This window comes from Larus michahellis, chromosome 1, assembly GCF_964199755.1.
Source record: "Larus michahellis chromosome 1, bLarMic1.1, whole genome shotgun sequence".
Lineage (NCBI taxonomy): Eukaryota > Metazoa > Chordata > Aves > Charadriiformes > Laridae > Larus > Larus michahellis.
Window position 1 is genome coordinate 87,852,057 of NC_133896.1, and position 24,579 is coordinate 87,876,635.

The following is a 24,579-nucleotide window of genomic DNA, read 5'->3' on the forward strand; positions in this document are numbered from 1 at the left end:
TTCAGCTCCGAGGGTAACTGTAAACCTTCACAACCATGTTGTGCTCTGGGCCGTTTGCTTCAAAGAGAAATGAAAAAAATAAAATAGAAAAAGCAAAACAGGGCACAGCGTTAGCACTGCCCGTTTCACTTCTGTGGCTGACCAGGTGCGAGGATTATCTTCCTTTCAGAAATCCTCTAGCCTTTAGCCTTTACAGGCCTGAAGAGAAATAAAGAAATTTTGCTTGTTCCTCTTCCTGTGGGTTTAAAACATGACCAGATTTTAGGAACTGAACCAACAGGAGAGGAAAAGTGTTCTCACAACTAAGTACCTTCCTTGCATTCTTTCCCAGCATTCATGGAACAGAAAAAAAAAGCCAGAATAAAGTGCTTACCCTGCCACACCTGGTCGTTATTAATTACATAGTTAATCAAACTGGAAAGGCCACACAACCTAATTTAAGCTTTAACCTAATTTTAAACTTGGACAGAAATCACTTTTTTTACTGTTGATCTTCCACTGCTTTGTATGTGTGGGTTATCAGAAGCTGTCATTTTCAGACTGCACAGACGGGCAAAAGCCAGAACTGACATATTTAACTCGGGAGGGGGAAAGGTGAGATTTATGGTGAATGGCAGGAGCCAGTTAAAAACTAAACACCTGTCATATTAAATAGAAAGAAACCTGCTACCTACCGAAACTCTACTCATCAGAGTCTGACCCCACCTACGGAGAGCTTGAATTACAGGATATTTGTTATAACAAACAGAAAAATAACTAGGGAACCCAAGCCAGGAGTCAGGCTGGGCAGTACGTTGCAGCTCTCTCCCGAAGGTGACAACCTTTCCCCCAGTGCAAAGAGCAGCCCTGCCAAGGAAGAATTTGTTATTTGCGCAGCCAACCTCCTTTTTCTCCCTTGGCCCCAAGGTTAGGAGGAAGGTAGCTGTGCTGCTGTTCGTGGCTACGGTCCCATGGGAAGTGCTGCCTCCTCCTTATAAATGTTTTGCATGAAGTACAGAGATTCTTCAAAAAATCTTCAGACAGGGGAAAGGATAGGCCTATTGACTGGAAGAAACTCTGTAATACACATAAAGCGTCAGTTTATAGCAGCAGAGAGAAGTGAGGAATGTCCTTGCTCCTTTGCTGCCCTTCACTTGAAAGACAAGGAATTTATAGTAATGCTGTCACCATTTGTGCAAGGTGAAAAAGCAGCTGTCACCATCCTAAATCTCTAAATGATCACGTGGGGAATGCTTGCAAATGACCAGCCCAAAGGTCCTTACCAGAAGAAGCTGGGGAACTCAGGACCTCACGTGCACCCAGGACAGGTCTAACACGGCAAGAAACAGGATTGCCATGGGAGGCAATGCATTCACTCCTTGGAATTCAGCCTATTGTCTGCCGTGTTTCATGGCTGGCTGATGAGAGAGTATGGCCACAACTCTCTTACAATACATAAACCAGAAACAAATGTCATCAGAAGTATTACAGCAGGGCAAAGGCTGTAGGAAAAGGGAACACACTCTGTGATAACTTAGTATAATATGGGTGAGAAAATAGATCCCAGCTTAGGGAACTGCTATACAAGGGCATGCCAGGTGAGACCAAACAACTGGTTTAAGTCAACATCCTGCTTCTGATGGTATCCAGCAGCAAATGCCTAGGGTAGGTGTATGAGAAACATAGCAAGAATAAAACAATTCTCCTTGAGATATTCCTTCTCAGCTTCCAGCAATCCTGAGTATTATTGGGGGGGAGGGAGGGGATACAGAAAAAATCAGATCACGTTCCTGCTGATGTCCTTTATGAACCTGTGCAAATCACCATCCTTGGGTGTCTACCCTGGATTGACCTCCTTCCCCCAAGTTTTTCTCCTACTCTTTAGACTGAAGAACACCTGGGCAAGGGCTGCCTTGCAGTACATACGAATGGCACTTAATTCAAACAAGCCCTCATCTTGGATGGCCTTCAATAAGCTTTACAGAAGAAATTGTAGGTTAAATCCCATCCTCATCCAGAAAAGTAAAATGAAAAAAGGAACAACTCACATTCTGCTTCTGCATGCAAAAAGAGAGGGATGATAGATAAAACCTGTCACTATGTAATCCCTCTCCACTTTTTCTGCTGCCAGAAAAACAAAGGAACTGAAAACAAGGTTTTATTGCAACTTTTTTCTTTTCCATACAACATCAGTAGCATAGAACAAATTCAGAAAGTAAACTCAAATACAGCAGATACAAGACAAGAGCTACTACAGCTGCATTTGCAAGAACTAAACAATCTGATGATCCATTAGAGAACTAAGACAGCACAGAGGATTGAGAGGCCAATCACTGCCTTCCATATACAAACTGAATATGCTATAATTGTTTTCATCTTACTTACAAATAAATCAAAATTTTATTTGAAGGCATAGTTAGTCTTAGGAAGCAATGGCAAGTATAATCCACAGCCTTAGCGAAAACTACTTGCTTTCCAGGGTATTTGGATACCATTATCAAAAGTGCATGCATGCAGCTGAAAGGTTGAACAGCTATAATTGAGGGAAAAATCTGGCCTGGTCTCTAAAATCAGGCTAAAATGATAGTTAGATCCATATTAAGTACAGCTTTTTTTTTTTTTTTTTCCTTTTTTTTTTAAAGCATCAAAACCATTAGTTTCCTAGCTTAAATCTCTCGCTGAAAATGCACTTTAAAATCTGATACTAAACATCCCAGCCATAGTCCTGATACAAAATACAGTACTACAGATGACACACTGGGAAAAATAAAACAAAATTAACATACCAATGTTTGTGGCTGAACCACTATACCATCACTGGCATTTTGCTTATGTAGTGATTCCATTGGTGTTTTGCATTACATGGCAAAACCATAGGTTCCCCTTCTAAGAAAAGAATTGCTTAATGTGCCAAATGGTACATCTGGAGAGAAGTACTGCCAGTCTGCAATGATAAAAAAAAAAAAAAAGAGGAAGAAAAAACCAAGATTAATCCAATGCCTGGTGGCTAGTTTTCTAAATGATGATGCTCCTCACAATATTCCTATTGAGAATCACATTTTGGTAATGTATTGTCTAAAGCTTACAAGCTAGAAAGCATCTTTAATCCATTATTCTATGGCTTTTTATTTTTTTGGAAAATCCTGTAGCTGCAGGGGAGACGACTGTGGTTTTGGTGAGATAACATGTATTATTAGTGCTTTGCTTTAGCTTTTTAATTAAAATATTCTGTTGCCTTCCGCTGTCAGAGACTCTATCAGGCAGAGAATTTGTTTGATCTTCAAATGAGTAATGCAAAATCAAGCCTTTTCCCTTACAGTGTGGATTTAGCATCACACGGTATTTAAGGTTCAGCACATACATCAGAGAAAACAGGTAGAAAGGACCTATTAGATCATACATGCTCCATTTTAACAAATTTTTGCAAAGCGTATTACATACTACTGTATAAAGTCTAGTTGGCCCTTCCAAGCAGTGACTTCTGCTACTTCTTTGGAAGGTAACTACACAAATCAAGCTGTCACTGGCAATGGGAGAGGTCCCTGCAGGGGGACCTCTGTGCCCTTTGTCTACTGTTACAGGGCTCTGGGCGGCTAAAAGGCTCCGACTGTGCAACTCCAAGTGGAGATCTGAGGTGTAGCAGACCTCCACCTGAAGTTTTTAAACTAATTAGCTTCAAATTATGCCTCCTTTTTAACAGTACTCTCTTCCTTACATTTTCACAGAAAGAAAGGAAAAAAATCCCAAGCATTTTAGACTCTGGAGACTCAAGTTTGCACAGAACGATACAAGCAGCAGCCAGATCTGCTGTGGTCTAACTCCAGTGATTTAAAATATAACCTCTATTAGCAGAAATAACGTTAACAGATGTTGTGGAAGATGCTACTGCAGCAAGGCACACAAGTAACTCATGGTAGGTTCAAGACATCACCAAACACATCTGTCCCAGCAGACAAGGCAGGGATACAAAGACGCCACAGAGCAAGGCTCTGCATTGCTAAAGCTGTGCCAAACCATCCAAGAACACAACTGTGCAAATCTGCAGCCGTTTCAGAAGCTGAAGGAGCTCTCTGGTTTTGAGGTCTGTAACAGTCCCTGCATTACAAAAGGCCATCCAAAGAATACGGATGGTTTTTTTTCCACTAAAGGTGAATGATTTTCCAACTGAATAACCCCCTGATTCAATGGCTCTAGGCAGGCTTTCTGGAGGTTTTGGAAAGAGACCTACATTATAGATCTCAGAGCAAAAGTTCCCCAAAACATTGCTCTGGAGTTGTTTGTAAGCAATCTGAAATAGCCTGTGGACCATATTAAATACTCAGTGGAGAAAAAAGGTGATGCCTTTTCCTAAAGAATATTTTACACCAAAAAATTCCAGAGAGCAAGCTGAGATAGCTGAGACAGGGTACTTAATACGGCAATACAAATGCTTCAGGGATGACGCATCAGTGCATGTGACAATGTAGACACAACACAGGTAAAATTTTTGAAATTCTGTAAAAGGCTCTAGGTCATTATTACCCGCTCACATTGCTAGGTTAGGGCTGGGAGGGTGAAATGAGAAGAGACATGCCTTTCAGGGTTACATCCCTTGGAAGTTGCCTTTATGCTGTGCAATTTCTTATCGTTTAGAACAAAGACACTGATGAAGTCGGCTTGGTCAAACTGCTGGTTTTGAATGGCACGTGTATGGCCACACTTCACCTGCTTCCCTGCCAGTTTAGGTGTATGTAATTGTGCTACAGACGTACCTTCAGCTCTGCTGGAAAGATACTACTCCAGTATTCAACTAATTAACACTTTCCATAGTATTAATGAATACTGAAAAATGGAATTAAACCCATACTGACCTTTTCAAAAGTCTCTGTCATCCTCCCCTACATGGACAAATTGTCAGCCATCACAGGAAGCTTCTGCGTTTCCTAATGTGAGTAGTATAAATTGCTTTGACATATATCAGTGCTTCCTACATCTGGAAGCACCTCCTCACAAACTGAGTACACGCATTAAAAGACAGACCTGAAGTTTGCAAATAAGTCAGGTTTTGCAAACAAACTCACCTGTCCTCCAAATATAGTGACATTTTTCATCTCACACAGCAGTTCCTTTATTTTCCCAAAGATGAGAATTTTTACATTCCAGGAGGTAGTTTTCAGGATCGCTCTTTAGTTCCTTCCTGAAGAAACATGTTTGAAAATTGATCTTATCTAAGTTATTTCCCTTCTCTGACACAGAATATTAATGGAAATTTGAACAAAGAATTCACAGCAGCATGCCTGTCGACAAGTGGATGAGGAGTGCCTACATTTAGACACAAGCTACTGAACTTTTCGAACAGCTTTGGGATACTGATCTCTAGAGAGCCTGATATTATTTGTTTACTTTTGATGTCCAGACCTGTGCTTCATCTCCTTGAACAATCAGCTCTGAAGTCTTTCCAGTGGCATTTAATGTGCATCTCTTATTTTAGTGTCAGACATAAGATCTACAAGTATGGCTCCCGCAGCGTGTACCATGAATTTCTGCTTAACTTGTTTTTATATAGTGAAAACATTTTTTTTCCTGAAAAACAATGTAATAGCAAAAGAACAAAGTTCACAGTGAAAATAGATGTGGCATAGTTTTATCCTACGATAATGTAACAGTTCCTTAATATTTAACTTCTATAATAACAGCTAAATTAGATACATGCTTTCAGAGACACAATCTGTTCCAAGCCTTGCTGTTTCACAGATGGTGGATGCAGAGATTAAGTGACTGGCTGAAAGTAACACAGGAAGTCTGTGGCAAAGTCAAAAACTGATCCAAGAACTCCTGATTCCCATCCACTGTCTGAACCACAAGTCTGTTCTGTCTTCCAACTTGTATTATTATTTTGTACCTGTATATATTGTTTGCCCTTACCATGCTCTTTTAAAAGAGTGCTCGATACCATTAGAAAATACCAGCTCTCATGTCTGATAACCCCCATGATGGGCCTCACAAGCCCTAACTGCAGCTCAGACCTGGACGGAGGTCCAGGAGCCCCTTCCGCCACCGTTCCCAGACACACAGCACTGAGAGCCCACCTCTCGCCAGTCCTATGAACACAACCCCAGAGACCTCCCACCTCCTCCATACCTCTTGAACACGATCTGCCTCACAATTCATTTGCTAGACCTGCAAATCTGGCAGCATAGCTGCTGACTTAAGTGTGGTATACGAGTCTTCTCTGTCCATTAGTCTACCCTAAAGGTATTTGTGGTTCAGAAACTCCTTTCCTATCTGGTCTGGGAGGTCCACTCTCATCCTGGTGAGCAGCTTCAATTCAACCAGCTCTGGAGCTTGCTTAGGAGCAAGCTGCCAGCGCTCTTGGGGGGGGACCATGCAGTAAATATCACCTCTGCAAATACATTTTTGCAGAACTTAAATTCCAGGGAAGAAAACCTCAAAGCTTTCACCTTTTATTTGGGATAACTGAGAACATGAAAACTGAAAGACTGTATGGGAGGGATTCAGAAAAATACAACCAGCTGTTAAACACTTCATATTACTGCGTGTCAATGGGAAATAAATACCAGACGCATGTCTTCGAAGCCTCCCTGATGTTATTTGTCTAGAGCTGCAAATCGCACACCAGAAGTATAACCCAGGAATTGCACACCATCGTGTCCTGGCACTGATCACCACAGAATGGCTTGCTGCACCTCGCTTTCACACGTGGAGTGCCTCAGGTTCTTGCTAAGTGAAAAGAAATCACAGTGGTTCAGAAGCCATCAAATCCAGCTACCACAAATGTGCTAAAAATGCTGGGGGGCAAAAACAAAACAAACATGAAAAACGTTTGTGTAGAGCAGTAAAGGAATATGGAAGCCTACAGTGCATATAAAATTTAAAATTAATCACCATTTTATAAATGGTGATTATTTTCCTTTTAAAAAATTCCTTAAATTTCACAAACACATATATCTGGGTTTATTGTTCCATAAACTAGCTCATACAGATTTGTTCCTATTAGCCAGATTCCATAACTTACGGTGGACGAAAAACGAAAAGATGGATCCTGTCAATGGATGCCAGATAACTTGTGATTAAAAAAGATTTTTGGGATGGAGTTTCCTGAGTAACCATGGAAAACCCACATATTGATCATTTGAGTTCAGCATTTTCCCTTTCCCAAGGGAAAGAACATAAAAACAAGCATTTGTTTACATCACTTCGAAAGGAAGTGGTAGAAAGAATGACTGTAATACTGCCCTGTTCAACATTATTTCCTGGCTCCCTCAGCATCTGCTGACGCTTGAACTGAATCTGCATAAAGCGTACCTTTGCTAAACTTCTCAAAATATATGAAATCTCAACCACTTCTGAACAACAAAATCAAAATAAGGTGATAATGGATATACAAAACAAATGCCACCTTCTCTCTCTCTCTTAGTCCACCCAGCAGGAGGTAACAAAGCCTACCCAAATTTGTATCTGAACCGCACCAGCACCAGTGGGAATGTATTATTCATAAATCTCAGAACAATGGAGTTTATTTCAATACTGCCACTAATTTCTAGTCCCTGTCTCCAGCTTGACCAGTTCCCATAGAAAAGTGAGGAAGCTGTGGAATAGCAATGACAGCAGACAACGAAAAGAGGCTTATCATCCAAGAGATTTACCTTACAGTGATCATTTGTCAATATTTGAGTTATGCCCTCCATTATCATAGCATTGGCCATATACTTTCTATTATAGACATAGAAATGCTGAGGAAATATTCATTTCAAACTATTAAGTTATCCCAAAGGTGATAATTTTGAAAAAATAGAATAACTTATTCGTGCTACTCATTAATTTACTTGCACAACATAGAAAACAGGACTGCACTATTCCTAACAAGCATGAAGTGGAAACAAATAGGTTTCATGTGGAAACTCATGCTGCCAATTTGATCAGTAATCCCTGGAAGACACTCTGTCATTGGCATATTATCCTCCTGGTCCACAAGACATCCAACAATTTATCGACAATTTATTTCTCTGACAATTTGCTATTACTCCAGGGCGTGCTGGGCAGCCTCCAGTGTGCAGCAGGCTCCAGAAGAGCATGCTCCTGGACTCGCAGTGCCTCATAGGCTCCAGTAATGATTAAAATGAGAAGGGACAAGATGCTGAGCATTTCCTGTGAGGGTTCTCCTGCTTAACGAGTGACCAAAAATTGGATTTGTAATCCCATTAATTTTGTTACCTCCATAATCATAAACAGGATATTTTTTTAGCTTTTTTTTTTTTTTTTTTTTAAGGGACTGATAGGAGATAGCAGGACAGCAGTAAATGAAATAGAACGTATCCGTTTGGCATTCAGTTCCTGATAGTTGCTAATGTAGTGGGTTGGAACATTTTAATCTAGAATTTCCCTTAAAAGTCAGAGAGAAAAAAAAAAGGTAATAAATAAAAGGAGATATGTGACTGTGGTGAAGGAACCCTGGGGGTCCCGCATTTGGAGAACAATCAGTGGACTGGGCACTCAAGGAGAAGCAGCACTACCCTTCCTTCCGTACCAGCTTCCACACAATCCTCCTCCCCCATCTCCAACACATCCTTCACAGCAACAAGTTGTCCTTGGCATGACCCATGTTTCCAGCTAGTAAAGTCCTCCTCTGTTCCCCCCATTCCCTCAGAAGGCATCAGTTTTCTATTTTAAAAATATCAAGTCATCCTATCTCAGCTGCATTATAAACAAACAAAACAACCCAAAACAGTTTTGTGTGTGTGGAACAAGAACAAAACACTTCAAACCCAAAGAAGTTTCCAATAAGTCACTCATTGAAATTCAGGAAGAAAAAACCCCAAAGGGTAAAAATACCCCCACGTATCCAAGTTCTCTGAGGCCATTTCTTTCCCTCATCTGTGTTCCATCATCTTCTTCCTTATCCAAAAAAGTTGCGGTGTCCGTGGGAGTATGAAAAAACATTGGTGTGACCACCGAAAGGAACTCTCTGTCTGGCAGCATAAAGCCACGCGTTATCCCGTCTCCAGGAACTCAACCCTGCTTTGACGGTCATAAATATTCTCTGATGACAAAGCAAAGGGTAGTCATTCATCCAGACTGAATAATACTTTAAAACCTTGAAAGGCACACTAGGATCTGTTTTTTGACCCCGGCCAGAACGTAAGATCCAGGGGAAACAACCCCTGATTGGCCTTACATGTAGGACACCCAGCACTGACCACCTCCACCTTCAAGGTGACCCAGGCAGGACAGAGTATTGGGCTTCTCCCTTTCAGAGGTCCCAACCCACCTGGTGGCCATTAAATTTATCTGAGGATAGTATGAAACTTTAAAACCTTCACAATTCCCTCCCTTGTAAAAATACTTTTTGGGGTTTTTGCTTGCTAGCCTCATCCCATCTTGAACGTGTATAGGAAGCCAGTCTTCACATTACGTAGGCATCACTAGAGGTAGTTTCACAGGACAGCGAATTAAAATACCATACCTGTGAGAGTAATCCGCCTGAACTACATCACTGAATGACACGCAGACACACAAAGGCTGAAGAAAGCACCCAAGCACAGGCTATCTGATTAATGATAGCTAGTGATCAATATCAAAGCGTACCCAGAAAGTTACATCACCTTTTAAGATACACTCTGCCCTTGGAAGTTTTCGAAGCTTTACAAAACATTTACGTACTTGTTTTTAAAAGGGAGGAAAAAAAAAGACTCATTACAATATTAACTGTACATTATACTGCATAATCAGAGATCTCCTAATTTTCAAGAGTGCATTACTTGGCATCTTGTTGCATAAATATTCTGCTTGTACAAGCAGATCCATGAATGATCAGTAATGTACGTCATAGTCTTGCAAAAGCTACTGATGAGAAAGTTATCTTTATGACTAGCGTTCATTTAGTCAGTTTAGAAAAAAAAAGAAAAAAGATGTAAATGTAAACCATTCTCCTCTTTTGGCCTCCCTTTCCACTGCCCATCCCAGAAGTTAATAATATATTTACAATGAATAAATAATAACTTTATGCTTACCTATATGCCTTCTCCTTTTACAGTAGTCTTTTAAATTAAATTTAATCTTGCCATTCAAGGTAGAAACAGGTAATAAAACTGACCTGTTTATTAGTTTTAGAACTATATTCACATTTCTTCCTTTGAGAATGTAACTGATTGTTGACACAATGGAGGCCAAGCATGCATTTATGGTGCATGATATCATTGTGTGGCTAATAGAGGGAGTTTACTTATTCCACAGATGACTGCCACAAGAGAATGTAATTGCTCAATAATATGTCGATGTACCCATGGGAAGGATTTAAGTCATCTGAGACCTGTATTGGGAACTTGCCAGGGACCCCAGCACTACCTCTAATTTGCACGAAATGGAGGAATTGTGGCCATCTTCTGCAATAAGGATAAACAAAACAAGGGAGGGAGTCAGGAAGAGTCAAAAAAGCACGCCAAATCAAAAGATCGGTTAGACTTTCAGCTGACATGAATAAATCGGAGGTTTAGTGATTTAAAAAAAAAAAATAAATCAAGTTTAATTTTCTAGCCTTAAGATTAAAAAAAAAAAAGCTTTTAAAAAAACTTTAGTTTTTATTTTTTAAGGGGTCCAGGATGTAGAGAGTGTTGCCACCTAGCCATAAGCTCCTAGCCAATGTATATGTCTCCTCATAAAAAAATGATTATTACATGCTACTTTAAGAAAAAGAAAAAAGAAAAAGTATTTCTCAGAAAATTGAACGCACCTAGAAGGGAAAAACTATTGGCCAGATGCAGGAAATAAAAGCTTTAAGAGTAACAAACTTTCAAGGGCACAAGTCAACGTAAGTGTGATGTACTCCAGTTACACAAGATGATCTGCATCAGATAGAAATTACCTCATGAAAAATGAAAGGCTCAAAACCAGATACAACATCAGACTGAAAAACTATTTATGGACAATGAAATCTTTGCAACATTTGCACTATGGCTTTATTTTTTAAATCACGTATCAAGTTAAAGTGGAACATCTGATTGATTACATATTAGTGTGAGATAAATAACAGTCAAAGCAGAGTTAAGAGCTCTAAGAATATTGCAAATCAAGCAGCACAATTCAGGAATGACTTAATGAGTGTTTTCCATACTTCTCAAGGATGCAAAGAGTCACAGGCTGAGATTCAGCTTGGTGGATGCCTACTTTTAAGTACATAACTCCTTCCATTGATTTTTGAGAAAGCTACCCAAAATGCTTTAGTTCAGGTACATGCATAAAAAAAAAAGTATCTATCTAGGTGAATGAAGGCTTGGTTAGGAATTCATCACTGGATGCGTGGAGAAGCTTTTCAAACCAATGGAAATTGTAACTCCCTCCAACAAGACCCATAATAATGTAAAGATACCCTTGTTATAATACCCTGACGTTATTAAGTTAAAGTGAGAATGATCAGACAGCCCCCACTGTCTAGGGCAAAACTGGAATTTAACATCTCTCCCAGCATCCTGTTGGAGAATTTTTCCTGAATTTTCAAAATGGTTTACAGGATGTTTTCTGTCCACCTTTCCTCAAGACGCAGCTCAGAAGAACCTGCCCGGTCTTAGCATGAAAGAGTTCAACTCAAATGATCCGATTCAATGAGATGCACTGTGTCATGATGTGATGCTCAGCTCAGGGCCTATATGTAACGTACTCCACTTAAAAAAAAAATAAAAAAAATATCCTATACTAGTTCTGCTAATTTCAGGTTAGTTTTTCAAATTAGTCCTTCCTGCCAGCCTTCCCGCTCTTTCTCCCTCCCATCCTGATCTGATTTTTCCCATTTTCAAATAAGATTTAGAAAACTGCTCAATGGCAGGTGGGTGGAGGCGCTCCAGATACTATGTTTGTTGGTAGCCCAGCAGTTATTTGTGGTTGACTTTTTTGGTTGCCCACAGGAATTTCCAGGGTGGTGTAAACAGACAGATGTGGGTTCTTTTCTGCTATATAGATGACACCATAGAGAGATATCAAAGGAAAAAAACAAATCCATGAATAATGCACTAGTGGCAGCGTTTGAAGCTCAGAACTTTAAAGACTGGCCTCTGAATTTATTGGTTTAATTATTGGGTATGGACATTTAGGCCACCAGATAGCTTTTGAAATCAAAACATCACTGAAAGACTTCCCGAATATTTAAAAGTTCATACGAAGTGAAAGTGGGCTCAAGTACTGGCAAACTCAAGGCTGCTCCTGCCCTGACAGCACTGCCCTTGTGTTAAAAGTTAAAATGGCTCTTTCCTTCTTTTCCTCAGTATCCTATTGGTTTGCTTTTTACTTCAGTGAGGCATCTCAACAACTATTCCATGGCTCTTTGCTACTATAACATTGTCAAGCTAAAGGGGAGGGCTTCAAGGGTATGGGTGACAAGACAGACCTTTTGCTGGCATAGGTTAGTAAAGCTCCACTGATCTCAGGCTAACTCACATTAGCCAGGAAATTCTGCTCCTTGTTCTCTTTTTCTTTTTTGTTTTTACTGGTACCACTAAGCAAAAACCACTGTTGCTGTGTGATTTTTGTGTGCCTTGTGCTCACACAAGTAAAACATCACGGCATTTTTTCCCTTGAGATTAACAAGCAGCACACGATTAAAATCACGTTAACTCAACAGTGCAACTTGCTAATCATTCTTACTCTGGAATTGCCAGCTAAAGCTTTTTTCATCATTTATTTTTTCAGGAGAATTTGTATATGTTTCTGTCAGTCTATTTCAGAGCATGGCAGGTTACAGAGGCGTTTTGATTCATGGCTGGACATAGATTATTTTAAGTGGAAGGAAAAAGGAGTCTTGGTTTTAACAGCATTGCACTGTCATCTTGCGGTTGCAGCGCTCGGTTCCTAACCCTTATTTGGAAATGCCTTGAACAAGAATTCGATGCGAGCAGGAAGAAACGGTGATTGCCTCACTCCCGGGGCTTCGGTTTGTTTGGAGGCCTCCTTCCTGCCACTCTTGTGACAACATGACAGGCTGACCTTGCCATGGCCATGGAGAGCGTGACCTCCTCCATAAAACCATCATTATTTAGAAGGCTTCATCTCCTCCAGACTTCCAGTACTTCTACTGTGAATGCTTACTCGAAGACACATTTTCAGGGCAGTGTTGTGTACAGTCCTCCTCCCTGCCTGAGCTCTAAAGAGGGAATGCTCTACCACCGTCAGCTCCTGATTAGTTATACATCTATTTCACAACTCAGGCAAATCACTTCAAACACCTTCTTGGCTTAATTCACTTTTTCCAACTTGTAAACAGCAACCTTTTTTTTTGCTTCTTTTTCTGGACGGCTCAAGATACCAGCCAGTATGGGATTCTCCTTGTAGACCCTTCCAATGAGCTCAAAAGAGTTAATTTCCTGAGCTTGTCCAAGACATAAGAGAAAGCCCTGAGCTAGGCTTCTCTTCTCTTCCAGCTAGAGCACTGCTCTCCCACCTGCCTCCTTAAATCCTCCTGCTGGCTAAAAAGAAACCATATTCCTGAAAGATACACAAAATGAATCCAGTCCCAGTGAAGACTGACCTAATCATCTATCAGTGGATGACTAGAAATGATGAAATGGTAGTCAGCCTAACTAGTTACTTGGAAGCGTGCAGCGTGATGCTACCCCTAACTTAAACCACAGATTCCCAAACCTGCAACCCTGTCCTCCTCTTCAAAAGGCAATATATGAATCTCCTGTTATACAGATTCTTCCTTACCATTTTACCAATATCAGGAATCAAAAGCTTAAAAAAAAATCTACATTGTTTCTGTTTGTGCTCTTCACTTTAGCCATTTCTGTAAAGTTAGAAAATAAAAACTTCTAAGGTCACTATTGTTACCTTCAGTGTTAGCTTTTGTATTTGGACTGCCAATACTTTGAGGGAATATTTATTTTTGCAGAAACCACTGTTAAAATTAAAAGTCGGGGGGGAAAAAATCAGAAATGGGCTCCTATGGGGCTTAATTTAGTACTTGGGAGAAAAAACACTGTATTTTGATTACAATTGTGTTACTGTTGTTCCCCTGAATGGAATTCAGAGTATGCATACTGAATTCCCCATTTTCAGAAAGAACTGCCTACAGCTTAAAATGTTGTAAACCATGTTTACTTCAACTTTTTTAACAAGTGAAAATTTTAATGATCTTGCAAATGGATTACCATGGGTAGACTTAGGCATCGACCCAAAATCTTACTACCAGTAGAGGGATCCTCTGTGAGCTTTGGAATCCATTAATGCACTATTCAGAGTACATGAGGGTTACATTCTAACACTCCCCAATACAAGATATTTATTGCAAAACTCTTTTTATTTTTGTTTTAGGTATAAGGTATTTTAAAAGGTCAGAATTATCTATTTCATCCTCACACTTTCAAAATGACTAGTTTCGGTTTAGCTTCAGAAAAGAACAAAACTTCTTGCAGAGATAAAATGGAAAAACGCTTCAGAAAGGGGACTGCAAAATGATGGGGAGTAGTAATGGAAACTTTTGGAACTGACAGCTACCACCAGTGCTATTGCCATTATGAAACAAATGGACTGAAATGTGAAGAATCTTATTTGTGGTAGATTTAGCGGAGATGTTAGGAGACTAATCTGACGGATAAAGGGTGTGTGGGAAAGACCAGCCACCAGGTATGGAGATGCCGCTGAACACAGGAATAGATGAACTGCAGAGGGCAAAGCAAAACCAAACCAAAACGGGGATACGGCTCACAGCTCGATACTGTGGGAGTAAAAAAAGTTACAGTCTCCCCAGAGGGAGAAAATCCACATGCACACACAATCCAGACGGCGTCAAAACCAAGCCGCTGCTGCTGCAAGACTCCAAGAGCTGGGTGCCTTGGCTCTGTTTCGGGGAGACCACCTCTAACAGCAGAAGACAGCTCGATGGCTAATTCAGTCCTTCGCCTCACTTACCGATACTGCCAACAAGGCTGCTAATTAGTACTAACTGTGACGGTGGTTTCTGTGATGTGGACAGCTGTTTGTGAAAAGCTGGACTGAGACCACCAACTCACTTCAGACAGGCCACTAAACAGCCATCTGAGGGTAACCACTAGGTCGCTGGCAACTTGGGTTAGATTCAAACTAGTGACTTCGAGGTGAAAAGGCTCCGTATTCAATTACCAGTCCCCTGAGTCATCCCATCCACCCTCTATAGTTATTTCAAAGTGCTTTGGTAAGCAATATCTGAGGACATTACATGTGTTCAAAATGCTAAAAATACACATCTAAGAGGGCAGGGAAAAGATCAGATCACCCAAAAGTTTTCCTTTCTGCTTAAAAAAAAAAAAAAGAAAAAAAATCACAATTCTAACACTTTAAGCATGTCTTTTTTTTTTAATATATAAAAGGCCTCCTCCACACCCCGCTTTGCCATTCCATTTAATTTCTTGCAAATATCATTAGAATACTAAAGAAAGAGAGACTGTCCTTAGAAAAAAATAATAATATTCCTTTTACCTTTGTATTTTCTAAATAGCGAAATCAATAGTAGAAAGAAGGGGAAAGTACTTGAGGGCGGAGGGTGTGAGAAGGGTAGCAGGAACAAAACAAAATGCTAAAAGATGGATTAAAAAAAGCCCCATGCTGAAAATGACAACTCCCAGGGATTCCACCCAGGGCTTCTCAAACTTGCAGATTTGTTTTAAGAGCGACGCTGCCCTCTGGTACCCTGGGATATGGTACTTTCAATGCAACTCCAGAGGGCCACCAATCTATTTTTGTCACCTATCCTGGGATCTGACAACTCTCACCAGGGGCTCAGTTAAACAAGCCTCCAGTTTTTAAACAAAGTGGATTTTAATTGAGAAGCACCTGTGGTGAGAGGGTCTACTGGCATTATTAAAAAGCAAATTTATCACAGTGAATCATAGAGGCAGGGGGTGAGGGAGTGAGCTGGGGGGGGGGGGGGGTCCACGCATACGTCATACCTGCAACACAGTACCATTCCTTTCATAAAACTCCCTTGAAGAAATGTGTAGGATTTGACTGCACCCCATGAAGAGTGTTTTTCCCAACAAGCTGTTCCCAGGGTGTTGAAAAGCTATCATTCATAAAAAATTATTGAGGGGGAAGGAGGTAGCAAAGGGGAGTTCAGAAGGCCAGGGACGCCAGTGGAAACCACAGAATGAGACCCTCTGTAAAGCACGCACCTGTTTATGGCCACCATAATAGCTTAACTAGAAAGCTTAAAGTTCCAAATTGTGGGAGGGGGAGAAGGGGGGAAAAGAGGGAAAACATAATGAAAGCCTGTTCTAATATCAAAATACTCTTTAACCCATGGAGTGCAGGCTCCCAACGGATGACTGCAATTTAAAACAAAGCACTGACAATGAAAAATACGCAGAATTCAGGAGGACCCTCTTCAGACACATCTTGGTATCATTAAACAGACATGGGCTTGAGCCAAAGATCAGAAGTGCACTACTTTATAAAACATGTGGCCAAAAAAACCTGCTCATTAAATAATATTTAATGTTGGCCCAGAGAGCAGCTGAGAGTAGAGAGTAGGTGCCAAGGTCTGTCTAATTGAATTAACAAACAACTTCTGTAACAAAGAATTTACAAGGAAAGGAAAAAAGAGTGAAGCCACCCTGCAAAGACTTGGATGATACACAAATGTTTAGAATGACAAAGAATGTGCTGTAATTTTAATGACACTATTAGTAAAACCCCTGTGTGATTTGTAACAGTGTTATGTATGCACTTTGCCTTCAGTGAGTAGTAAAAGTGATGTACTCAAGCCTGTTGGTCCAGCTGAGAAGACTTGCCATTTAGGATGAGACTCCTCCCAGGTATTAGTCAGTAAGGATGCTGGTTTTTCCCAGGAAGGAGCTAGGCATTTTCATCCCTTATTCCCTTATGAAGTGGCTTTGTTGACATTTTTGCCAAAACGTTTTGAGAAAACAAATCTCAAATTGAATTGAGGGAAAGCAAAGGCAGGGGAAATACACATCTCCCAGAGAGAAGGTGGGCTTAAATTTTTTATCTTAAGTATTCTGAGCAAGGCTGGAAGGCTGCCTTTGATGCAGAGCACTCAGTCTTGTTGACAAACTAACACTTCTGGTAGAACCTATAATGGTGGGCCTATAAAAAGCAGAACAGGAGGGCTGCCTCAGGAGTTTGAAGGGGAACTTGCTGTAATATAAGACAGTTGTAAGCTTCTTTTCATTAATATTGTTGGCCCAACATTTTTCCATTTATTAGTGCACACGCAATACTGCATTTGTTTTTGCCTTGTTCATATAGATCAGCCTCCTGAACCTCACTTTTAATCAAAAGTAGCAACAGTCTACGATGTGCAGAAGAAAAGAAATGCATGGTGCAGAAAAATGAAGGAACTGAGCAGAAATATCACACTATGTCTGGGAAAATATTATTTTTAAATGGTTTATCAACAATTTCTGTGGGTTTTTTCCTTTTACAATCACCCCCAAAGTAATAAGCTACTTTTGCCCTTTCAGAGGGCTTTGATCTGCAAGGCTTGCCTTAACTGTTTTTTTTTTTTATTTTTAGAAAACACAGACAACTTAGACTGTTTAGATCTGTATTTCTAGGTCTAATCTTTTTTAGTCAGCCTGTCTTGCATACTCTCCCAGCATGCTCTTCCCCTCCTCCACTTTAATTCTTACATATAACATTAACAGCTGAAAAAGTTCTGTACCAAATGTAGGCAACTTCATCCACAGTTAATGAACAGGTAACCTGAGGCAGCGAATGGATGCTTCTCCCCTGCATCCCGCCAAAAAAGCCCACAAAAATAAAATACATCACAAAGCCCAGTACAAGACACTGATCTAGCAACATGAGACCACAAGTCCAGGCACTCCAGGCAGAACATGACAGATTCTTATCGCTCTTCCTAGGCATCACTCTGCCCAAATTGAGTATCAATTCCTGACATTTCCAATAACGAAATACTTTCAGAAATTACTGGGAAAAGATCATCCCTTACCATTTAGCTAGCCAAGCTGTGAATTATATAAGTAATTAGCCACAAGACAGTCCTTTGTCATGAATCTTTACCTTCCTATTTTTTCCCCAATTTGCCCATAAGGAGTTTATCTTACAGCAGTCCATATACACTAGTTTCATGATCTGTTCTGTGAGAAATATGTCAAAAATACATTACATGCTAACGCTCAGTGTTAAAGTGATTTCTCATTAAAGTTATTTAAATATATTTAAAAGCAGCAATATATAAAGGATTTATCATGAAAACCCAAGAAAATGCTTTTATAAGCATTCAATAAACAGCTCACCAAGGGTAGATTTTAAAAGGTATGTAACAATAGAAGGATTCAGCTTTATAATAACTTTCAGTAAACACAATTTCAAAACCCAAACTGCCCAAGCTAACAGCTGAAAATCCCCTCTATACCCAGAGTATATATATGATATTTAAGATGAATTACATAATCCATATTTTTTTCCTTATTATTGTGCTGTGGATACAACATAAACATGCGTTTCTGCAAAAGTGCTCCAAAGTAGAATAGCTATCTTTACCAACATTTGTAATACTTATGTTTCAGTGTTAACATCACCACTGAGACGCCTGTTCAGTTCACACATTTCAGATGTATTTTTGAGATTTTTTTTTTTCCTTAGGCAACATAGCTTTTGTGCCTACTTTGATCACATTTTCAAAACCCCATGAGAAGAAAACCTCTTAAGAACAACCCCACCAAAAAACAAATTAGAGATTGGACTGTTCATCTTATAACAAATACTGACTATGAACATATGTCAAAAAGTGTTAAGATATTCAGAACTTTTGAATTATTACAAAACATTCCACCAAAACTCAAGGCATTGCATAACAACTCTACAAGCGGGCGGACAGGCTGAAATACTACTTGAATGAATAAGTAAAAATTCAAACAGAAATCCCTTTTGTGCGATTGTGTCTCTAAATTTATGTTTGCTTGTACTCAAAAATGATAGGAAACTTTTAAGTTTAGCCTAAATATGTTATGGAAATTACCTGAAGTTTAAACAAGATCAAGTGCAAATTGCAGTGGGTCTTACTAATGAAGCTTCAGTGATGTATCTACATCACTACTGATGAGGCACTAGCTGTGCTTCTGAACTGAGGTGAGATGCCATGCAGCAAAAAGAGGATGAGGCAAATTTTAAATGCTCTAGACTTCCATCTGTCTTCACCTCCATCTGCTTTTTCCCTTCCTATGAAAAGACATGAAAAATTAGAATTCTCTGATTTATTTATATATTTTCTCTTTTTGATTTAAATATTCTAACTATTTAAGTATTTTCTGAATTATATACTAGTTTCAGAGTAAGCTGTAAGACTGCAGAAAATGTTGAGCCAGATAGCACAGTATCCTTGATTCCGATAAGGCAATTAAAAGCAGTACAGAGCCAATCCTGTCCATAATAAATTTGAAGTGAAAGTGGACATTGCTTTGATCCTAGTCTGGAGAGGGGAGGCTCTTCCTACAGGATATCTTTTGGACAGCAAACTTATGCAACTGTCAGAGTCTAGGAGGAACGATGTGAAATAATCACACTCCCTTGTTTGTTTTACATACAGACCGATAACGCGTTCCCCATCTTCCAGTAGTCATCTCTCGGACCTAAACTACTCCCTCTCTCAGCCTCTGAGGTCCATTTTTATTTGTTGCTGCCTTCTCCAGTCTAAGCAGTTTCTAACTCCATGTTAGACAGACACCACCAGGCAGCTCTCAGAGAAGTGCAGAGAATCTCTCAGTTCTTGATCTCTTTTGCCAGCACCACACTAGTGAGGAGCAACAGCTGTTGAAAATGCCCTGTACAGACCCTGTATTCATGACTGGAACAAAGAAAATAAAAAGCAAGTTTAGCAAATTTAGTAGCTCAGCTCTCACAAGTCTCTACTTACACTGTATAAACTAAGGATTTCCAGAGTTTACAATGTGGCCAAATTTGGACTGCATTATGACAGAGGAAAATGCATAACCTTCATTTATATCGGGAATAGTTAGTCTTTAAAAAAAATTATTTTAGAGATACTATTAACGTATACAAAGAACAATGCCAGTTTTTCATCCTCATAAACTACTGGATCGTGTCAGAAATCACTGAGAGAGAAAGTTCCTGTATAGAAACGAATTAAGCTTAAAGCACCATAGAAAATCTCCACTTGAATGGTTACAATTTGGCCAAGCTACAAGCAACTGGAACCAGATCTTAACATGGAAAGCATCATTTAACCCTAAACAGAGACACTGCTAACACATCTGCCCATAAACAACAAAGACCTAAATATCTTCCACATGTAACACAGTAAGAAGTATTTTCTTTACTGAAAGGGTTATCAAACATTGGGACAGGCTGCGCAGGGAAGTGGTGGAATCGCCATCCCTGGAAGTATTTAAAAGATGGGTAGACATGGTGCTTAGGGACATGGTTTAGTGGCGGTTTTGGCAGTGTTAGGTTGATGGCTGGACTCGATGATCTTAAAGGTCCCTTCCAACTTCGACGATTCTATGATTTGTCTTCAAGTATACTTTAAAAACAGCACGCACACCGTTACCCAGGTGTGACCTCGCCACACTGCAGAGAAACTCCAAGGGCAAACGAGGAAAAGGGTGGCAACAAACCCACGACGTTTCTTTCCGCGTGAAGGGCCACCGGAAGTTTGCAGAGCTCTCCTCATGCCGAGCCACGGGCAGTTTTATCAGAACCTTGGACAGCACTGAAGGGACACCGGCGGCGCCGAGCTCCGCCGCGCCGGCTCCGGCCACCCCGGCCCCGGGAGGGGCGGCCACCCCGCCGGCCCCCACTGCGCTCCCTACCCCCGGCTGCCACTGCCGCCTGCGGGCACCGCAGCGGTGTATAATCCATAAGGAAGCCTTAGGGAACTTAAAAAGGAAGTGAGAGGCAAAGGAAAACGCATCCTTCTGCATTACTTCATAAATTTCCCAGCCTCCCCCCTCCGCTTCCCCCGGCATTTAATACGAAGACTACTTAGAATTTGCTGTCTTCTTGCGGTACTCTAAAGTCAACATAAACCAAACAATGATATGCATAAGGCTAGGTACAAAGAAACATTTAAAGTGATTTTGGGTGTAGCTTCACATTTTTATTGCTTCTTCATTTGCAAATAGTTGTCGAGGTTTTTCTGGAGTCTTGCTATTCAAACACAGCAACCTCAAAATATAAAATCAACTGTGATATAAAGACCGTGACAATGGCATTAATTGCTTGGGATTTTATTTCTGTATACAATGTATTTTACAAGCCCTTTAGGCAAAACAAACCTAAATTACCAGAAGCAGTAAAAATTCAGAGCTTTGCAAACATTTAAGTTCATTTCTCACAATTTGCAAGAAAGCTCTTTAAAAAATCTATCCACTTATGATGAAAAAACAACTCCCTATTCCCTTTTAATAAAAAATAGACCTTAAAAAAAAGAAAAAAGATCTGATCACTATTGTTTAAAAGCACTCGAAAGCAATGAGATGGTCACAAGACTTGATCTGACTGTTCTGCCCCTTTACAAAACTCAATAAAGCTTGCTTTTTATGACTGATTGCTGTGCTGTATTAATCCCCTAGCATATAAAACAAGCCTATTGGAGACTGCGACTCCACTGGGGGAGGACAGGGAAGCTGTTGTGTTCTGAGAATTAATCCATCTAGGAAAATCAAAAGCCAGCCACTCACAATACAGTAATCAGCATGTTCTCCACTGTGAAAGCCCTACATTTCCCATTTAGAAAACACAACTATTACTCCATTATGTACTGAAACACACAACCCCCTTTTATTTATTTGTGTTTGTTATTATTTGGCTTATATTTATGGGTTTGTGCATATTCCATTGGTGGGTATACAACCATCAAGTTAAAACAAAAAGCCTGCCTATACCCAACTGCTTAAAAGGAAAAAGGGACTCCCACTGCTTTTTCCACAACCAAAGTTCTTTCTGGATTTGCTTTGTGAACAGGATTTTAACTCTTTATTACCCTAAATAAAAGGAAATTCTTTGCATTTTTTCCTTTCACAGAAAGTTCATTTTCTCTTCAGGATAATGATGTTATTTTTTTTCTCACTTTGTTAAATTACCTACCATGAGTTTTCTAAGTAGAGGTGCTAAAATAAAAGTGTTTGAAATTTTATAATTTCTCAATTGAAAATGACTTCACTTTTCTAGATGCTACTATATTTGATGCTCCTTTGTTAGCAAAAGTTTAATTCTTTCCTTTTGAAGTTGAATGATGGCGGCCTTCCAAATAAAACTTCTTTTTTTTAAGAGTAAAATTCTCTTTTTTGCCATTTAGGTGCTAGAAGTATGAATTTTCCATTGTGTTATGGAGATAAAGATTAAAAAAAAAACAAACCACAAACAAAACAAGCTGTAAATCTGATGTGACACAGTAATTAAACTGCTAAATGAATTCTGTCCTAACACAAAAAATAAGGCTTATGGAAATCATTAAGAAACCATAACCTGATAGACCATGTGCTCAAGAAACAAAACCACATAGCCTTTTCCATTCAACTAGCAAAAGGCATGTACCTGTATAAGAAATGACTCTATATACCAGCACCTAAACACAAGTTTTTAATATCCGCTGAAATGTTCCTGTCAAATTATTTTAAAAAAGCCAATTGCTTATATTTATTCTTTGCTAAAACAAAACAAAGAACACTTTTCTCCACCATCTGTTTTTTAAATTAAGAAGTCACTAAAAACAACAAAAGTTAGCGTCTTTGTTCCTATTGGCATTATCCCTTTATATACATCCTTTACTTAACAAATGGCTAGAGCCAGCAGTTTTATATCATTGCCTTTAAAACCAACAGATGACTAAAATCCAACTAGGTCAATTCCACAGTCCCACCTGGTCAGGATGGCAGACACTGAAATCTTACGGTTAACTTAAAAAGATCTTAGTAGTCCAGCTATACTCACCATCAGTTTTAAGTATTACCATATATTTCTCATAGTTCAAAGTACGATGTGGTTTTTTTTCATTTTTAAATCAAAAAACAAATTGGATGCGCAAAAGCTGATGCACTTGGCTGAATGTTACATGCACGTGCAGTTTTAGGACGGAATCTTCCCTTCCCATTTAAGAATGGGATTAAAAGATGACAACAACGTGAACAACTTAGCTTTTCTGGGACTTTCCTGTTAGACACACCTGAAGATAACCAAATGACAGCAAGGATACACAAGTGCTAGTCATACTAAGCTGTAATTCTTGTAATGCTTATGCACGCAGGATTACAAATTACATTTCTTGGCTACCAGGGCAAAGCTATGGCGCACACAGTGTTAACCACGTCCCCGTCCCCCCACCCCCCCCCCAGCCCTTTCTTCACCCCCCTTTTCCCCCATCTCATTCATGCCACATTCCACAGTGGCAGGGTCCAACAACAATATAGGAGGGTACCCAAAATGAAGAGGCAGGGCCTTCCATTCTTCTGCCTCTCTTGAATTAATTAACTGGAAATGAGTTTTGTCAATGTTTTGGAAAGGCAGAGGGGTGAAAAGAAACTGCTAGAATTAATCACAGTGAGAAACTACCTCTTCAGCAGTCTGCCAGAGTTCAGAAAACCCATGAGAAGTGCAAAATAAAAGGAAAGCGGGCTGACTTACCATCCAAAGGAACAAATAAAATTCAAACAAACACCCAAGTCTCCAAAACAGAGACATGCCCCAGTGCAAAGGAATGTAGCATCTGTTGCCACAACAGCTTCAGCTTTGTTTTTAATATACTTGTCATGAAGACAGAAAGGTAACAAGGTAGAAAAGACAATTTACTAATAATTTAAATACACAGAAGGCATGTTGTGTTTGATTCACTAAGTATTTATGTACATCCAATGTTCCACTGATCGTTATATAAGAAGAGATATTAAAGCACTATGATCGAAAATGAGTAACTTCATTGTTTAGCCCTGACTCAACACAGATCTTTTAAATGGAGAAGGCAGGCTGCAAAGTTATTTCTTTGGTGAGGTTTTAATGATAGTTATTCTCCAGGTTCAGCAATGGAAATTATAACAACTCAATACTGCACACATGGTATCTTTCTACTAAAAAAACCAAGAAAGTAATGAAATTTCAACCATCCGAAAAGAAGGATTTTTTTCCTTAGGTTAATTTACCTAGGTATTTAGAAAATGTGTAGGTGTCCTTTTGTTTACAACAGTGAAGGTGAAGTATCATTTGGCAGTTTTTCTGAGAACAAACGTAACACTTCCAGCAGACTGGAAATAAAACTGAAGAAATCTTGATTGTCTGAGCAGGGAAAAATATTTTAAAAGAGAAATCCTCTTGTAATGATTTGACTGCTCTGAATTTTTTGTTCATGAGGGCTTTTTCCTGACAGATCTCAGAATTAACTTGTCATCTCGTTTCTCTATCTCTAAACCCATACTCTCCAGAGCAGAATTGTCTGCCAGCCCCTTCTCCTCCATCTGCGCAATAAGCTCTTGGTTTCTCTCATTCTGTTCGGTGAGATTTCGGATAGCATATACTGCCCACTGGTTCACAACTGTTGGACAAAGTTAAGGATAATTTATTTATTTAAAGATGAAACAATGCTTATTTTATTACTGCATTCCCCTCCCTCTGCCCCCTCCAATCCCTCAAACCTAGAAAAAC

General features: G+C 39.6%; 1 protein-coding gene across 1 annotated transcript in view; it reads right to left on the minus strand.

The window, feature by feature from the left end:
- Nucleotides 1–22,010: 22,010 nt before the first annotated feature.
- Nucleotides 22,011–24,579, minus strand: part of ATXN10 (ataxin 10) — a 109,699-nt gene continuing 107,130 nt past the window's right edge. Inside the window, exon 11 of the mRNA XM_074590396.1 lies at nucleotides 22,011–24,469. Coding sequence (XP_074446497.1) covers nucleotides 24,282–24,469 — 188 coding nt within the window. The 3' untranslated portion in view covers nucleotides 22,011–24,281. The remainder of the gene's footprint in view (nucleotides 24,470–24,579) is intronic.